The sequence below is a fragment of the Salvelinus namaycush genome, chromosome 14 (assembly GCF_016432855.1).
Source record: "Salvelinus namaycush isolate Seneca chromosome 14, SaNama_1.0, whole genome shotgun sequence".
In the NCBI taxonomy this organism is placed as follows: domain Eukaryota; kingdom Metazoa; phylum Chordata; class Actinopteri; order Salmoniformes; family Salmonidae; genus Salvelinus; species Salvelinus namaycush.
This window is the reverse complement of record NC_052320.1, coordinates 24,334,667-24,349,954: the sequence shown is the minus strand read 5'-3', so window position 1 is coordinate 24,349,954 and position 15,288 is coordinate 24,334,667. Positions and strand designations below refer to the sequence as shown.

General features: G+C 39.9%; 1 protein-coding gene across 1 annotated transcript in view; it reads right to left on the bottom strand.

Moving 5' to 3' along the window:
• Positions 1-2,361: 2,361 nt before the first annotated feature.
• The window catches only part of clstn1 (calsyntenin 1), a 71,357-nt gene continuing 58,430 nt past the window's right edge, over positions 2,362-15,288 (bottom strand). Inside the window, exons 15-17 of the mRNA XM_039008261.1 lie at positions 14,847-14,982; positions 5,542-5,726; positions 2,362-2,636 (exon numbers count right to left, since the gene is read on the bottom strand). Coding sequence (XP_038864189.1) covers positions 2,442-2,636; positions 5,542-5,726; positions 14,847-14,982 — 516 coding nt within the window. The 3' untranslated portion in view covers positions 2,362-2,441. The remainder of the gene's footprint in view (positions 2,637-5,541; positions 5,727-14,846; positions 14,983-15,288) is intronic.

Sequence of the window (15,288 nt, the reverse complement as noted above, 5' to 3'; positions counted from 1 at the left end):
TAAAACGGTGGAATAACGTTAACCTGTTTGAGGGGTACAAATCCTTTACCACATGGGGTTTTTGAAGGTATTGAGATGAACAAGCAGTGATTTTTGAGAGGAAATATAGAGGTTAACATCTGACATCTTTTCAATTAATTGTATAAGTTTTATACTAATACCAGAGGGAAAACAAGTTTACCAAATGTAAACAAATATCTTAGAACAACTCTACAGTACAGTTCCATGTACAATAAAATCTAGTGGTCTACTGCAAAAAAATATTTAATTTTAAAGATTCAAACAAGGACAAAGAAGACTACATTTTAAAGAGTTCTCATATCACAACAACGTATTTATTTGCATTTGTTATTACTTATTTGAAGGTTTCAATATCCTTCAAATAAGTAAAACAACTGCAGTGAGAGTGAGACTACGCTTAACTGTAATGAGAAAACTGTTTAAAAATGCATCTAATATATTATTTAAGGTTAAATAGCCATGCCATGAAAAAAATCCTTAAAAAATATGTGTTTTTGCAATGAAGCAGACAAATGTTCTCGCATTTCATTTCTCTTCCAAAGAACGACAGCAGCCGTGCTATTGAATTGAGCCCTCCTAAAGCTAGACTAACCATATGCCTCAGGTCCGTCTGTATGCTGAGATTCGTTTGTGTTTTTGTTCTAATATTTTTGATGCCACGGCAGGACTGGAACATGGAAGGGCTTTTTAAAGCTGCAGATGGAGTGTAGTTCTCTTCTGGTCCTAGCAGAAATATTCATATCTACACTCAATGTGAATTGATAGCGGAACTGCAGAAGCTGGCTGTTTTCTTAGTACTTTAAGCTACATCGGACTGTGGTTTACTGAACGTGATCATCTTGACCTCAAATGACCTTCTGTACAATAACAGACTAGAATGGGAATCAAATACATTGTCGCCTTGAGTACAGCATTGCCACCTGTGCAAGTCAAGCAAAGTAATAATCATAATTTGGTGGGTGCTTATATTTGTCCTATTTCACACGTGAATTGGAAATGTGTTTTTTGCATATCCCAACTCTCCCTGAGACACCGTCGGAGAGTGGGGTCTCGGCCATGGTCTGACATTATCAACAGCGACCCTGGAGCAATTAAGATTATGTGCCTTGCTCAAGGGCACATTGACAGATTTATCATCTTGTCGGCTCGGGGATTCGAACTAGCTACCTTTCAGTTACTGGCCCAACGCTCTAACCGCTAGGCTACCTCCCGCCCTTATGTATATAGCATGTGAGGAGTGTGGCATGTGAGGAGCCGAAAGCAAAACCGACCAGTCCTGTCCCCACTAAGCAAAGAAATAACTACCTCCTTGCAAATGAAAAGACAAAATGAGCAACACTTTGCCATAGAAACCTCTGTGTACAGTTCTGGGTCGCTCTTCTTGAAGCGGACATTTTGTACAAGTATGACGGAAGAGCTTTGCCAAAAAATGTGCAACATGCTATAGCCTTTGTGACACAAATATTCTACACGACGTACTGCGTCTTTTTAGATATTGGACCCATTTGTTTAGGCCTTCACTAACACATTGACTAATTACATGGTTTCTTCATATTTACAAAATATTAAAAAGCAATTTATTAATCTACACATATGACTTGTTCAAATATCCTCATGCACTAAAAGGAGAAAAATGTAAATATGCGGTCTACGTGTCTGAAACGTAATCTCGTTTCACTCTCCGGACTACAACTCAAGCACAAAGAAAAAAAAAATAAAGTCAAAGCTTCTCTCGTTTAGCGGCAAACAAATCTAAAACAGATGTGCAAGGAATATAAATATTAAAAAATCATTCTCCATTTTGAAAGCCTTACATCAGTAAAGAACTAAACAAAAGTGCAAGGTTGTTTCCTCACGGTAGCTCAAAACAAAATGCAAATGTTGGCCAAGTCTTCCCGGGAATAAAACATTCAAAATTAAAAAAGTAAGAAATCAGCGATCCGGTGATTACTATACTACACAGAGTACCACCACTAAGATGACGACAGGGAAACCTTGACAATATATCGCTTTTAAGGGGGATTTGTGTTTTGTTTTTACATCATGTGCCCCCACTGGTTAGGAGGGGTAGTGAGGATGAGAAATTCTATGAGTCATGTGTGTTAGCGTATGTATATGAGTGTGTGAGAGAAGTGTGTGTATCACAGGAGGCTGCTAAGGGGAGGACGGCACATAATAAATGGCAGGAACGGAGCAAATGGAATGGCATCAAACACCTGGAAACCATATGTTTGATGTATTTGATACCATTCCACTCCTGCGCCAGTCATTACCACGAGCCCGTTCTCCCCAATTAATGTGGCACAAACCTCCTGTGGTGTGTATGTGTATATGAGTGTGTGTGTTGCTTGTGTGTGTAAGAAGTGTGTGTTTGCATGTGCATGTAAAAATGTATGAGTGTGTGTATGTGTGTGTGTCTGTTAGTAGGTGAGTGTGGAGTCGTCCCACTCCAGCTGCTGCTGTCTGCTGGCACCCTGCTGGTCCTCTGGCTCTCCGGCCTCCTCATCCTCGCTGCTCTCCGACTCAGCACTTGTGATGTCGTCTTCCTCCTCGCCTTCCTCGCTCTCCTCCTCTTCTTCTTCCTCCTCCTCACTGCTGTGCTGGTCCTCATAAGTCTACCAGAGGAAAGAGGGAGAGAGAGAGGGTCAGTCTTTCACACATTATTAAGTGATTGTGAGAAAGATCTGAAGGAAGTAGAGGAACCCGATCAGCAGCTGCATAGGCTGTAACCAACACTTATGCTGCTGCCATACTGTTAACTATTATTATTTATCTTGATACCCAGTCACTTAATAAACCTAATCCCCATCCACATGTAAATATCTACCTCAAATACTCCAGTATCCCTGCACATTGTCCATTTGGTATTGGCACTGACCCTTTTTATAGCCTCCTCTTTTATTCTTGTGTTGTCTTTATTATTTCTATATATACACACACACAACCCGTCAAAAGTTTGGACACACCTACTCATTCAAGGGGTTTTCTTTATTTTTCTATTTTCTACATTGTAGAATAATAGTGACGACATAAAACTATGAAATTACACATATGGAATCATGTAGTAACCAAGAAAGTGTTAAACAAATTAAAATAGATTTTATATTCTTCAAAGTAGCCACCCTTTGCCTTGATGACAGCTTTGCACAGTGATGTAAAGTACTTAAGTAAAAATACTACCTAAGTCATTTTTTGGGGTATCTGTACTTTACTATTTATATTTTTGACCTATTTTACTTCACTACATTCTTAAAGAAAATGATGTACTTTTTACTCCATACATTTTCCCTGACACCCAAAAGTACTAGTTACAATTTGAATGCTTAGCAGTACAGGAAAAAGGTCCAATTCACACACTTATCAAGAGAACGTCCCTGGTCATCTCTACTACCTCTGATCTGGTGGACTCACTAAACATAAATGCTTCCTTTGTAAATTATGTCTGAGTGTTGGAGTTGCCCCAAGCTGTCAAAAAAAGTAATAAAAAAAGGAAAGTGTGCCATTTGGTTTGCTAAATATAAGGAATTTGATGTGTAGAATTTACTTTTACTCAAGTATGACAATTGAGTACTTTTTCCACCACTGAACTTAAATACATTTAAAATCTGATACTTTTAGTCTTTTACTCAAGTAGTATTTTACTCGAGTCATTTTATATTAAGGTATCTTTATTTTCACTCAAGTATGACAATTTTGTACTTTTTCCACCTCTGGCTTAGGACACAAATAGATACCTGCACACTGTTGAATACACCCATTGTTTTGCTAAAGGGATAGTTCAGCAATTTTACATATTAATTTAATAATTCTTTCCTAACCTTGAAAGCAGTCTACAGACATGGAAACAAATATATACATATGTAAAAATAACAAAACTATCCCTTTAAAAGGGGCAATCTGCAATTGCTATACCAATTTTGGACATATAAAACAATGATACAGTATTTTTTTTTTTAAGAATCAATGAGTAACTTATGAGCTTAGTTCAACTGTCACACCCAATCAGAACCCAAAATATATGCTCGTTTTACTCCGATCTTTGTAACCATTGTAAATTTAAACACTGTATAACCTCAAAACACATACCTAACAAAAATAAATGCACATGCAACATTTTTTTTTTTTTTTACTGCGTTAGAGTTCATGTAAGGAAATCATTCAATTGAAATACATTCATTATGCACTAATCTATGGATTTTGCATGATTGGAAATACAGATATGCATCTGTTGGTCACAAATAACTTTTTAAAAAAGGTAGGGGCTTGGGTCAGAAAACCAGTCAGTATCTGGAGTGTCCACCATTTGCCTCATGCAGCGCGACACATCTCCTCCGCATAGAGTTGATCAGGCTGTTGATTGTGGCCTGTGGAATGTTGTCACACTCCTCTTCAATAGCTGTGCGAAGTTGCTAGATATTGGCGGGAACTCGAAGATGCTGTTGTGCACATCGATCCAGAGCATCCCAAACACGCTCAATGGGTGACATGTCAATGGGTGACAGGATCTTGACACGGTATCTCTGTGCATTCAAATTGCCATCAATAAAATGCAATTGTGTTCGTTGTCCGTATCTTATGCCTGTCCATACAATAACCCCACCATGGGGCACTCTGTTCACAACGTCGACATCAGCAAACAGCTCGCCCACACGACGCCATACACATGGTCTGCGGTTGTGAGACCGGTTGAACGTACTGCCAAATTCTCTAAAACAACATTGGAGGTGCAGTGTGGTAGAGAAATTAACATTAAATTCTCAGGCAACAGCTCTGGTGGACATTAATGCAGTCAGCATGCCAATTGCACACTCCCTCAAAACTTGAGACATCTGTGGCATTATGTTGTGTGACAAAACTGCACATTTTGCAGCACAAGGTGCACCTGTGTAATGATCATGCAGTTTAGTCAGCTTCTTGATATGCCACACTTTTTAAGTGGATGGATTATCTTGGCAAAGGAGAAATGCTCACTAACAGGGATGTAAACAAATTTGTGCCAAACATTTTAGAGAAATAAGCTTTTTGTGCATATGGAACATTTGTAATTTTTTTTTTTTACTTTACATGTTGCTTTTATATTTTTGTTCAGTGTAGTTAAAATGATAAGTTTGAGACCATGTATTGTCAGTCCTTGCATCCATTGCTCTGTCTATGCATTTGAGAGTGGTTACATTTCTCCAGGCCCATCCCGCAGTTTTTTACCAAAACAAAGACCCACTTTGTTATTGTTTCACCTGTGGATTTGCCATTTCAGTGCAAGGCTTTGACCAGAAGGAAACCTTTTTGGAGCATGACAGTGTGCCCGTGTGGTCTATTTGTTTTTGAATGATCGGTTGCGCCATCTCTGTTGGTCTTGTGTGTCTCAGTTGGTAGAGCATTGTGCATGCAACGTCAGGATCGTGGGTTCGATTCCAGCACACAACTGCATGTTGCTTTGGATAAAAAATGCACATACTATATCAGTTTTTGTATTACTATTGGATAAAAAGTGTCTGCTAAATGATTTATATGATATATTACCTCCATGGGGTTGACTGTGATGGTGAGGGCCGAGTCATCCCAGTCCATCTCATTCTCCTTGCCGCCCTCTGTGTCCCTCATGGTGCGCTGGTGGGCTGACCGGATCCGAAACACGCCCAGGATGATCATGAACACCAGGAAGCTGACACACACCACAATGACGATGGTGGCGGCGCTGGGGACCACTGGGGACAACACACACAGAGTGTGTATTAGGACAAATGTACGCATGCAAGCTCACGCACACACACACACGTATGCACGCACACACACAAACTATATTCACTTCTAGGGCTGGGTAAGACTTAAAGTCATAATCTAGTCTCCTTTTCAGCTCATTTATCACATGATTTAACAAAAAGGCACAGTCGAGGTTTTAAAATCACATTTGAAACCCCACCTTTTTAGCCTGTCCTTTAATCAATTACTTTACTGTTATTTAGCTCTGTCTTTTAATCAATGTCTTTATATTGTTGTTGTTTGTTTTATGTTCCCATATTTATCCATTTTATTCTTCCTGCTTGTTTTAACTCTCTCTCTTTTACTGTGAAGAGTGTTGTGAATTTAAATTCACTTTAAATAAGCAGGCTGTATCACAACCGGCCGTGATTGGGAGTCCCATAGGGCGGTGCACAATTGGCCCAGCGTCATCCGGGTTAGGGTTTGGCCGGGGTAGGCCGTCATTGTAAATAAGAAATTGTTCTTAACTGACTTGCCAAGTTAAATTATGGTTAAATAAATATTGATTTGATTTATGATGCATGGATAGAAGAGTTGGCGAGAGCTGTTGGGTTTAATGGGCTGGTTGTTTTTGGAAAGTTAGATTTTCCCCCCCCACACGTTCCACAGGTCACATTTCCATTTGCTTACTAAAACTGCATCAGACTACACTGAACAAAAATATAAAACGCAACATGCAACTTTACCGAGTTACAGTTCATATAAGGAAATAAATTATTGAAATAAATTCATTAGGCCCTAATCTATGGATTTCACATGACTGGGCAGGGGCGCATCCATAGGCCCACCTATTGGGGAGCCAGGCCCATCCAATCAGAATGACTTATTCTCAACATAAAAAAAGAAAAGAATTATAGACAGAAATACTCCTCAGGTTCATTAGCTGTCCGGATGGCTGGTCTCAGGCGATCCCGCAGGTGGAGATTGTCGTGGAAAATGCAAGATTATGTTATAATGCTTGTATTGCCTTATAATGGTTGTTCTATTCGACAGAATAGAGTATTGTGTGTGTGTTCCACTGAGGTTGGGCCTCTATGAGATAGCACTGACAGAGGAGATTTACGATGTCTTTGGGTGATAAAACCTAAAGAGCATTCCAGAGAACATGGGCTAATGGTTCTGTTCTATGCTGTACCAGGGAGAGATGGTTCCCTTTTGGAGTAAGGGGGACAGACACTTGTCTTTACAATGAAAACTGTTGACACAGCAGTAACTGTCTGCTATGTTTTATAGATATCTTTCATACAAATCTTAACCGTTGTGAACTGTTCCTAAGATCTGTGGTTCGTCAGTGTAAGTTGAGAGGGGTGTTTCTTGGCTATAAAAGATCTTTGTACTTTTCTGTAGTCACTCTTAACTGTTCATTAGAAATAGTGAATTGTTGAAAGTCAAATGCTATTGCAAAGCTTATTATTATTAAAGATGTAGTTTAAGTATAACTCTGACTGGTGTGTGAAGTTTGTCTCTCTCCTCATTTGGTAAAGCAGAAATATGAAACCACAAGATCCTGGGCTGGTGTGGTTACACGTAGTCTGCGGTCGTGAGGCCGGTTGAACGTACTGCCAAATTCTCTAAAACAACGTTGTTGGCGGCTTTTGGTAGAGAAATTAACATTCAATTCTCTGGCAACAGCTCTGGTGGACATTTCTGCAGTCAGCATGCCAATTGCACGCTCCTTCAAAACTTTAGATATCTGTGGCATTCTGTCGTGTGACAAAACTGCACATTTTAGAGTGGCCTATTATAGTCCCCAGCACAAGGTGCACCTGTGTAATGATCATGCTGTTTAATCAGTTTCTTGATATGCCACAGCTGTCAGGTTGATGGATTATTTTAGCAAAGAAGAAATGCTCACTAACAGGGACGTAAACAAATTTGTGCACAAAACTTTGAGAAATTAGCTTTTTGTTCATATGTAACATTTCTGGGATCTTTAATTTCAGCTCATGAAGCATGACACCAACATGTTGCGTTTATATTTTTGTTCAGTATAGGTGTAATCTGTTTTAGGAACATGTACCCCAAATATTTCACCTTCTTTATTACTTTACCAAACATACAGTTGAAGTCGGAAGTTTACATACACTTACGTTGGAGTCATTAAAACTAATTTTTCAACCACTCCACAAATTTCTTGTTAACAAACTATAGTTTTGGCAAGTCGGTTAGGACATCTACTTTGTGCATGACACCAAGTACTTTTTTCAACAATTGTTTACAGACAGATTATTTCACTTATAAGTCACTGTATCACAATTCCAGTGGGTCAGAAGTTTACAAACTCTAAGTTGACTGTGCCCTTAAACAGCTTGGAAAATTCCAGAAAATTATGTCATGGCTTTAGAAGCTTCTGCTAGGCTAATTGACATAATTTGAGTCAATTGGAGGTGTACCTGTGGATGTATTTCAAGGCCTACCTTCAAACTTAGTGCCTCTTTGCTTGACATAATGGGAAAATCAAAAGAAATCAGCCAAGACCTCAGAAAACAAATTGTAGACCTCCACAAGTCTGGTTCATCCTTGGGAGCAATTTCCAAACGCCTGAAGGTACCACGTTCATCTGTACAAACAATAGTATGCAAGTAAACACCATGGGACCACGCAGCCGTCATACCGCTCAGGAAGGAGACGCGTTCTGTCTCCTAGAGATAAACGTACTTTGGTGCGAAAGGTGCAAATCAATCCCAGAACAACAGCAAAGGACCTTGTGAAGATGCTGGAGGAAACAGGTACAAAAGTATCTATATCCACAGTAAAATGAGTCATATATAGACATAACCTGAAAGGCCGCTCAGCAAGGAAGAAACCACTGCTCCAAAACCACCATAAAAAAGCCAGACTACGGTTTGCAACTGCACATGGGGACAAAGATCGTACTTTTTGGAGAAATGTCCTCTGGTCTGATGAAACAAAAATAGAACTGTTTGGCCATAATGACCATCGTTATGTTTGGAGGAAAAAGTCGAAGAACACCATCCCAACCGTGAAGTATGGGGGTGGCAGCATCATGTTGTGTGGGTGCTTTGCTACAGGAGGGACTGGTGCACTTCACAAAATAGAACATTTTGTGGATATATTGAAGCAACATCTCAAGACATTAGTCAGGAAGTTAAAGCTTGGTCGCAAATGTGTCTTCCAAATGGACAATGACCCCAAGCATACTTCCAAAGTTGTGGCAAAATGGCTTAAGGACAACAAAGTCAAGTTATTGGAGTGGCCATCACAAAGCCCTGACCTCAATCCTATAGAAAATTTGTGGGTAGAACTGAAAAAGCGTGTGAGAGCAAGGAGGCCTACAAACCTGACTCAGTTACACCAGCTCTGTCAGGAGGAATCGGCCAAAATTCACCCAACTTATTGTGGGAAGCTTGTGGAAGGCTACCCAAAACGTTTGACCCAAGTTAAACAATTTAAAGGCAATGCTACCAAATACTAATTGAGTGTATGTAAACTTCTGACCCACTGGGAATGTGATGAAATAAATAAAAAGCTGAAATAAATAAAAAGCTGAAATAAATCACTCTTCTATTATTCATACACTTCACATTCTTAAAATAAAGAGTTACACAGTATTGTTGAAACTCACATCCATGAGCTACTTGCTATGGGCGTCACCGGTATTAGCTTCACGACTGACCAGCGATGTCAACCCCATGAGCATTATGAGCCTGACAACACAGTGGGTCGACGAGGATTTCGTACTGAGGAAAGCCGTATTGCATGCTCAAGAATGTGCTGGTTCTCATACTGCTGCTGCCATTTCAATGGCATTTGAGAACATGTTTGAAACTTGGAAACATGAACACTCCTAGCTCCATTTGAACAATTGACTCTAGAAATAAGCTCAACTGCGTCTGCAGCAGACGGGATACCCGGTCATGGCATTGAAAGGCCTGCTCAACAAAAATGCTTGGAAAAGTACTCTACTAGTCTGTGAACAAGCGATTCGGTGGCATTCCCTCTGAGCCTCTTTACTGTGTTTCCACCCTGCTCGATGCTAGGTACAAGGATCGCTACTTCGATGCAGACAAGAAACAGGGTTTACGTGAAATGTTACACACAGCTGGACAAGATGGAAACGGACACAGTGACAGTGCCCCCCGAGGTAGAGGCCACAGACAGACAGAGCTGAAACTTCACTGCTTGACACGTATGATGAAATCCTGGTTGAGAATGAAACGACTGAACAAATGAACAACGAAACAGCACAGCAAGTAAGTGAAATAGGTTTTGATTATATTTTACTGGTAATGGGGATATACAGTGGGGAGAACAAGTATTTGATACACTGCCGATTTTGCAGGTTTTCCTACTTACAAAGCATGTAGAGGTCTGTAATTTTTATCATAGGTACACTTCAACTGTGAGAGACGGAATCTAAAACAAAAATCCAGAAAATCACATTGTATGATTAAGTAATTAATTTGCATGACATAAGTATTTGATCACCTACCAACCAGGAAGAATTCCGGCTCTCACAGACCTGTTAGTTTTTCTTTAAGAAGCCCTCCTGTTCTCCACTCATTACCTGTATTAACTGCACCTGTTTGAACTCGTTACCTGTATAAAAGACACCTGTCCACACACTCAATCAAACAGACTCCAACCTCTCCACAATGGCCAAGACCAGAGAGCTGTGTAAGGACATCAGGGATAAAATTGTAGACCTGCACAAGGCTAGGATGGGCTACAGGACAATAGGCAAGCAGCTTGGTGAGAAGGCAACAACTGTTGGCGCAATTATTAGAAAATGGAAGAAGTTCAAGATAACGGTCAATCACCCTCGGTCTGGGACTCCATGCAAGATCTCACCTCGTGGGGCATCAATGATCATGAGGAAGGTGAGGGATCAGCCCAGAACTACACGGCAGGACCTGGTCAATGACCTGAAGAGAGCTGGGACCACAGTCTCAAAGAAAACCATTAGTAACACACTACGCCGTCATGGATTAAAATCCTGCAGCGCACGCAAGGTCCCCCTGCTCAAGCCAGCGCATGTCCAGGCCCGTCTGAAGTTTGCCAATGACCATCTGGATGATCCAGAGGAGGAATGGGAGAAGGTCATGTGGTCTGATGAGACAAAAATAGAGCTTTTTGGTCTAAACTCCACTCGACGTGTTTGGAGGAAGAAGAAGGATGAGTACAACCCCAAGAACACCATCCCAACCGTGAAGCATGGAGGTAGAAACATCATTCTTTGGGGATGCTTTTCTGCAAAGGGGACAGGACGACTGCACCATATTGAGGGGAGGATGGATGGGGCCATGTATCGCGAGATCTTGGCCAACAACCTCCTACCCTCAGTAAGAGCATTGAAGATGGGTCGTGGTTGGGTCTTCCAGCATGACAACGACCCGAAACACACAGCCAGGGCAACTAAGAAGCATCTCAAGGTCCTGGAGTGGCCTAGCCAGTCTCCAGACCTGAACCCAATAGAAAATCTTTGGAGGGAGCTGAAAGTCCGTATTGCCCAGCGACAGCCCCGAAACCTGAAGGATCTGGAGAAGGTCTGTATGGAGGAGTGTGCCAAAATCCCTGCTGCAGTGTGTGCAAACCTGGTCAAGAACTACAGGAAACGTATGATCTCTGTAATTGCAAACAAAGGTTTCTGTACCAAATATTAAGTTCTGCTTTTCTGATGTATCAAATACTTAGGTCATGCAATAAAATGCAAATTAATTACTTAAAAATCATACAATGTGATTTTCTGGATTTTTGTTTTAGATTCCATCTCTCACAGTTGAAGTGTACCTATGATAAAAATTACAGACCTCTACATGCTTTGTAAGTAGGAAAACCTGCAAAATCGGCAGTCTATCAAATACTTGTTCTCCCCACTGTACGTAAATGCCAACAAAATAACTTTTTGGTCAGTGTGTGTGTTTAAACTATTTAACTGTACTAGAATGGTTAAAAGGCCGCAATTTTTTTAAATATTGGTATTGTTTTTTTGGCAAAGAAAATATCAGAATCAGCCAAAAATGTCATATCGGTGCATCCCTAATTCTGAGCATATGCAATGTGTGACTTCAACATAAAATTACTTCTTCACTTATTTTAGGTTTAAGGAAGTGTGTATGTTGCATTCCTTATCATAGAATAATGTATTAAGATCCACCTGCTCGAGACAAAATCAGCGATTGCTATGCCATATTGTGCCGTGAAGAAGTCGAGCTGGATAAATGCTTTTCTAAAGGACCGCCCCTTTGACGTAACATTGCATTGAAGCAATATAAGTCAGTGTAATGATGCAGCCGACCACCAGAGGGACGCAAATGCAAGTTTATTCGACAGAGGACCTTTACATGGTCTTAGGAAGGTCTGGAATTAATAAAATAAGTCATGTAAACATACATCTTTTTTTAAAGTAATTCTATTGCCCGATTTCGGGTACTGTCAGCTTGAGAAGATGTATATAGTATTTTACTAAACTCAGTTTCCACATTTTTTCTTCTGTGATTCCTTAACCTACCACAGCGGATCAAAGTTGTCCACTTTGACCAAGATGGACATTCTTCAAGTTGTGTGGTAACCTTGATGGGTGGATTTTGATACAATGCCTGCCATTTTGCCAACCCAAATGGTGTCTATATGTGGGGGTATGTGACACAGCCAGGTTTCCACCTGGTACAACTGGAATAGTAACTGCGATTCCCTCAAGTCCATCTCTATGCCAATTCAACCAGTCTCCCAGCGTCGGTTACAAGAGTAGCAGCAACTAAATCAGGCTTCCCTGCTCCCTCTCTGTGCCTTGGTCTCTTCCACCAAGTATATCAATTGTATTATAAAATATGAGGACCCCCTCATCAACTGGATGTGAGCTCAGATATTTAGTGTGTAGTTTAACAGTTTTTATGCGGTTATTGATGTTTGTACACTACAATTCAACTCAGCATCTTGGTATTCTGTTTCTGCTAAATGTAATGTACCATTATGTTTATGCCTGTATTCAAGTATTTTATATTGTAAAATAAAGAGATTTTCTGATAGAAAAACTGTATGGGGACTTCATCATTGTTAGGTTGAAAGAAGAAGAAAAGGATCTACACATTGTAAAGAATCAAAAGCCACTTTTACACACACACGGGTTTGGGTGTAAACCCCTTTTGGTCTTTTGTTGCGCTGTCACATTGTGTGATCATAATGGAGGACCGTTGGACCTGGATCCATTTACTAAGTGTCACAGAGTAGGAGTGCTGATCTATGATCAGTTTTGCCTTTTAAGATCATCATGAATCTGATTATTATAGACATCCTAGATCAGCACTCCAACTTTAAAATGCTTGATAAATAAAGGGCTCTGGTGTAATCTCAGTCTTGATGGGGTTTTAGTAGGGTATTACGATACATTGGAGCCAGGTTGTGTGATTACTCTTCCTGACTTTAGCATTGTTACGTCAGACTACAATTGGCAAATAACAATGTATATCTCCTCTTAGATTTCGAGTGTCCTCTGCTAACCTTCTCTACTCTTATCTGGTCACGAGTACACAAGTATGTACTGCCCTGTCATGTAGGCTACATGGTTTATTAAGCACTCTCAGCACTGTAGATTGTGCTCAGATTCCTGGCCGTCCAGATGTCGCGGAAGGACCGACGGCACTCAAATGTAATCCCCAAATTAAAAACCAGGCAACCGATAAATATTTAATGTGTGCCCTACTTTTGGTTAATTTACTTAAATCTATGGGAAAAGCTCACCCCGGTCTGACCAAGAGGGATTTATTTATTTATTTATTCCAGAGCAAAACATTTAACAGATTAGCTGTTTGATTACGAGGTCGGGATTAACTTTAACAAGAGATGAGTAAAAGAATCTACAGCAAGTATTGTGGGAGGAAATGGGGGATCTGGAATTGTCCAATCTAAGATAGGTGTATCATAGAAATAAAAAGGCAGACTTTTAGTGTTTCTGGTATTCTAAATCTATGGATTACTATTCATTCCAAAGTAATGTCCAGGCCATTTCGGGTTGCCACAAAACCGCATTCACCATGTACAGGGAAAAGGGAGGTTTGGATTAATTAAATAAATACAAAATAAATCTATATTTATTTGAATTCAAGCTGTGTATACCTCAGTGTGGACTGAGACAGACTGTTGGCACAGCACATCCAATTTTGCAGTTTTGATTAAATAGAAGGCTTGTGTAGATTGAGTGCTTATGATACATATAGGCCAGCTAGCCCAAAGAGGCTAATTATGCTAAAGCTAATGCCTAACAAAGTTGATTTACTGTTTAACGATGCCCCGCCTCACATTAAATAATTTTTTTGTTTTACATTTTTTTATGATTTATTTGATTCATGTGAATCGATTATTTGAATCTATTTTTGACAAAAGTCAACTCACTTCTCCATTGCAGTAGTTGGGATACTGTTCAATCGCGGTGAATTGAATCATGTGAATCAAACGTTTCATTTGTGAATCACAAAAAGTAATTTTAGGAAAAATGATTGGCTGTAGCCTTCCTTTTTGGTTATGTGACTGCAAAACTTGTTTTGTAGATACTTCAAGTTGACATTGCATCTCAATAGATGTTTGTCAGCCTGCAAAGTAAACACTTCTAAGGTAAGATAAATATGACTAAACAAGAAAATGTGTGTGCTTGCTTCAGCTGTCTAAAAATATTTGTATGGTAGTGGGAGATGTGTTAAATGTCAAATTAAAGCTGAATAGAAGCTTAAGCAGTTCGTTATAGTAAGAATAGGTCTGATTACTTTAGTAGACTGCTATATATTTCAGTTAACACATCAATTATGAAAAATAGCCTCTGAGAAATTAACTGTGCCTAAAACTCAGCCGGGACAGGCTTTCAATGGTGGTATCCTACTCCTGACACCAATTTAGTTAAGGGGGTACACCCTGACCAGGACTCTGTGGTCCCTGTGACTGTCATTCCAGAACCATTATACCAAAAGGCAAACATGTTGTACTAAGGTTGTTCACTATTTTTACACGTGGTTAAAATTTTACTTAACCTTTTCATATATACAATTTTTATTCACACGCTCGCCTCACTTGCACAGACAGGCTAATGAGTGAGGTTAGCATTAGTGGTTTACCTGAAGCCTGGTGAGCGTTGACCAGGTTGTGTCCGGACAGGTCCACAGAGGCGTGGTGCACTGGGTTGATGAAATTGGGCTGCACCATGGCATTATTAGCATGGTCCATGGGGTTGGCTGTGTGGATCACATTGACCTGGGGGTAGGCACATGCACAAAAAAAAGAGAAAGCGAGAGAGAGAAACAAAGAAAAAGTCCAGAGTTACAGACAGACCACAGAGTCAAAGTGTTAAGCTTTAAGTGTTAAAGTGTTAAGTGTTTGAAGCTTTTCCATGATTTATTTTTTTTGAAACACTGTTACATATTCTTGTTCACTTCACCAATTGTTGTTCATAATTGTTTATGACATAAAAGGGTTAATATCCCTAACACAGTGACTAGGGATTATTTTCCATCAGTCTCTATACTGAAGAAATGACAGCAGTTGCCGTATGGGTGAGGT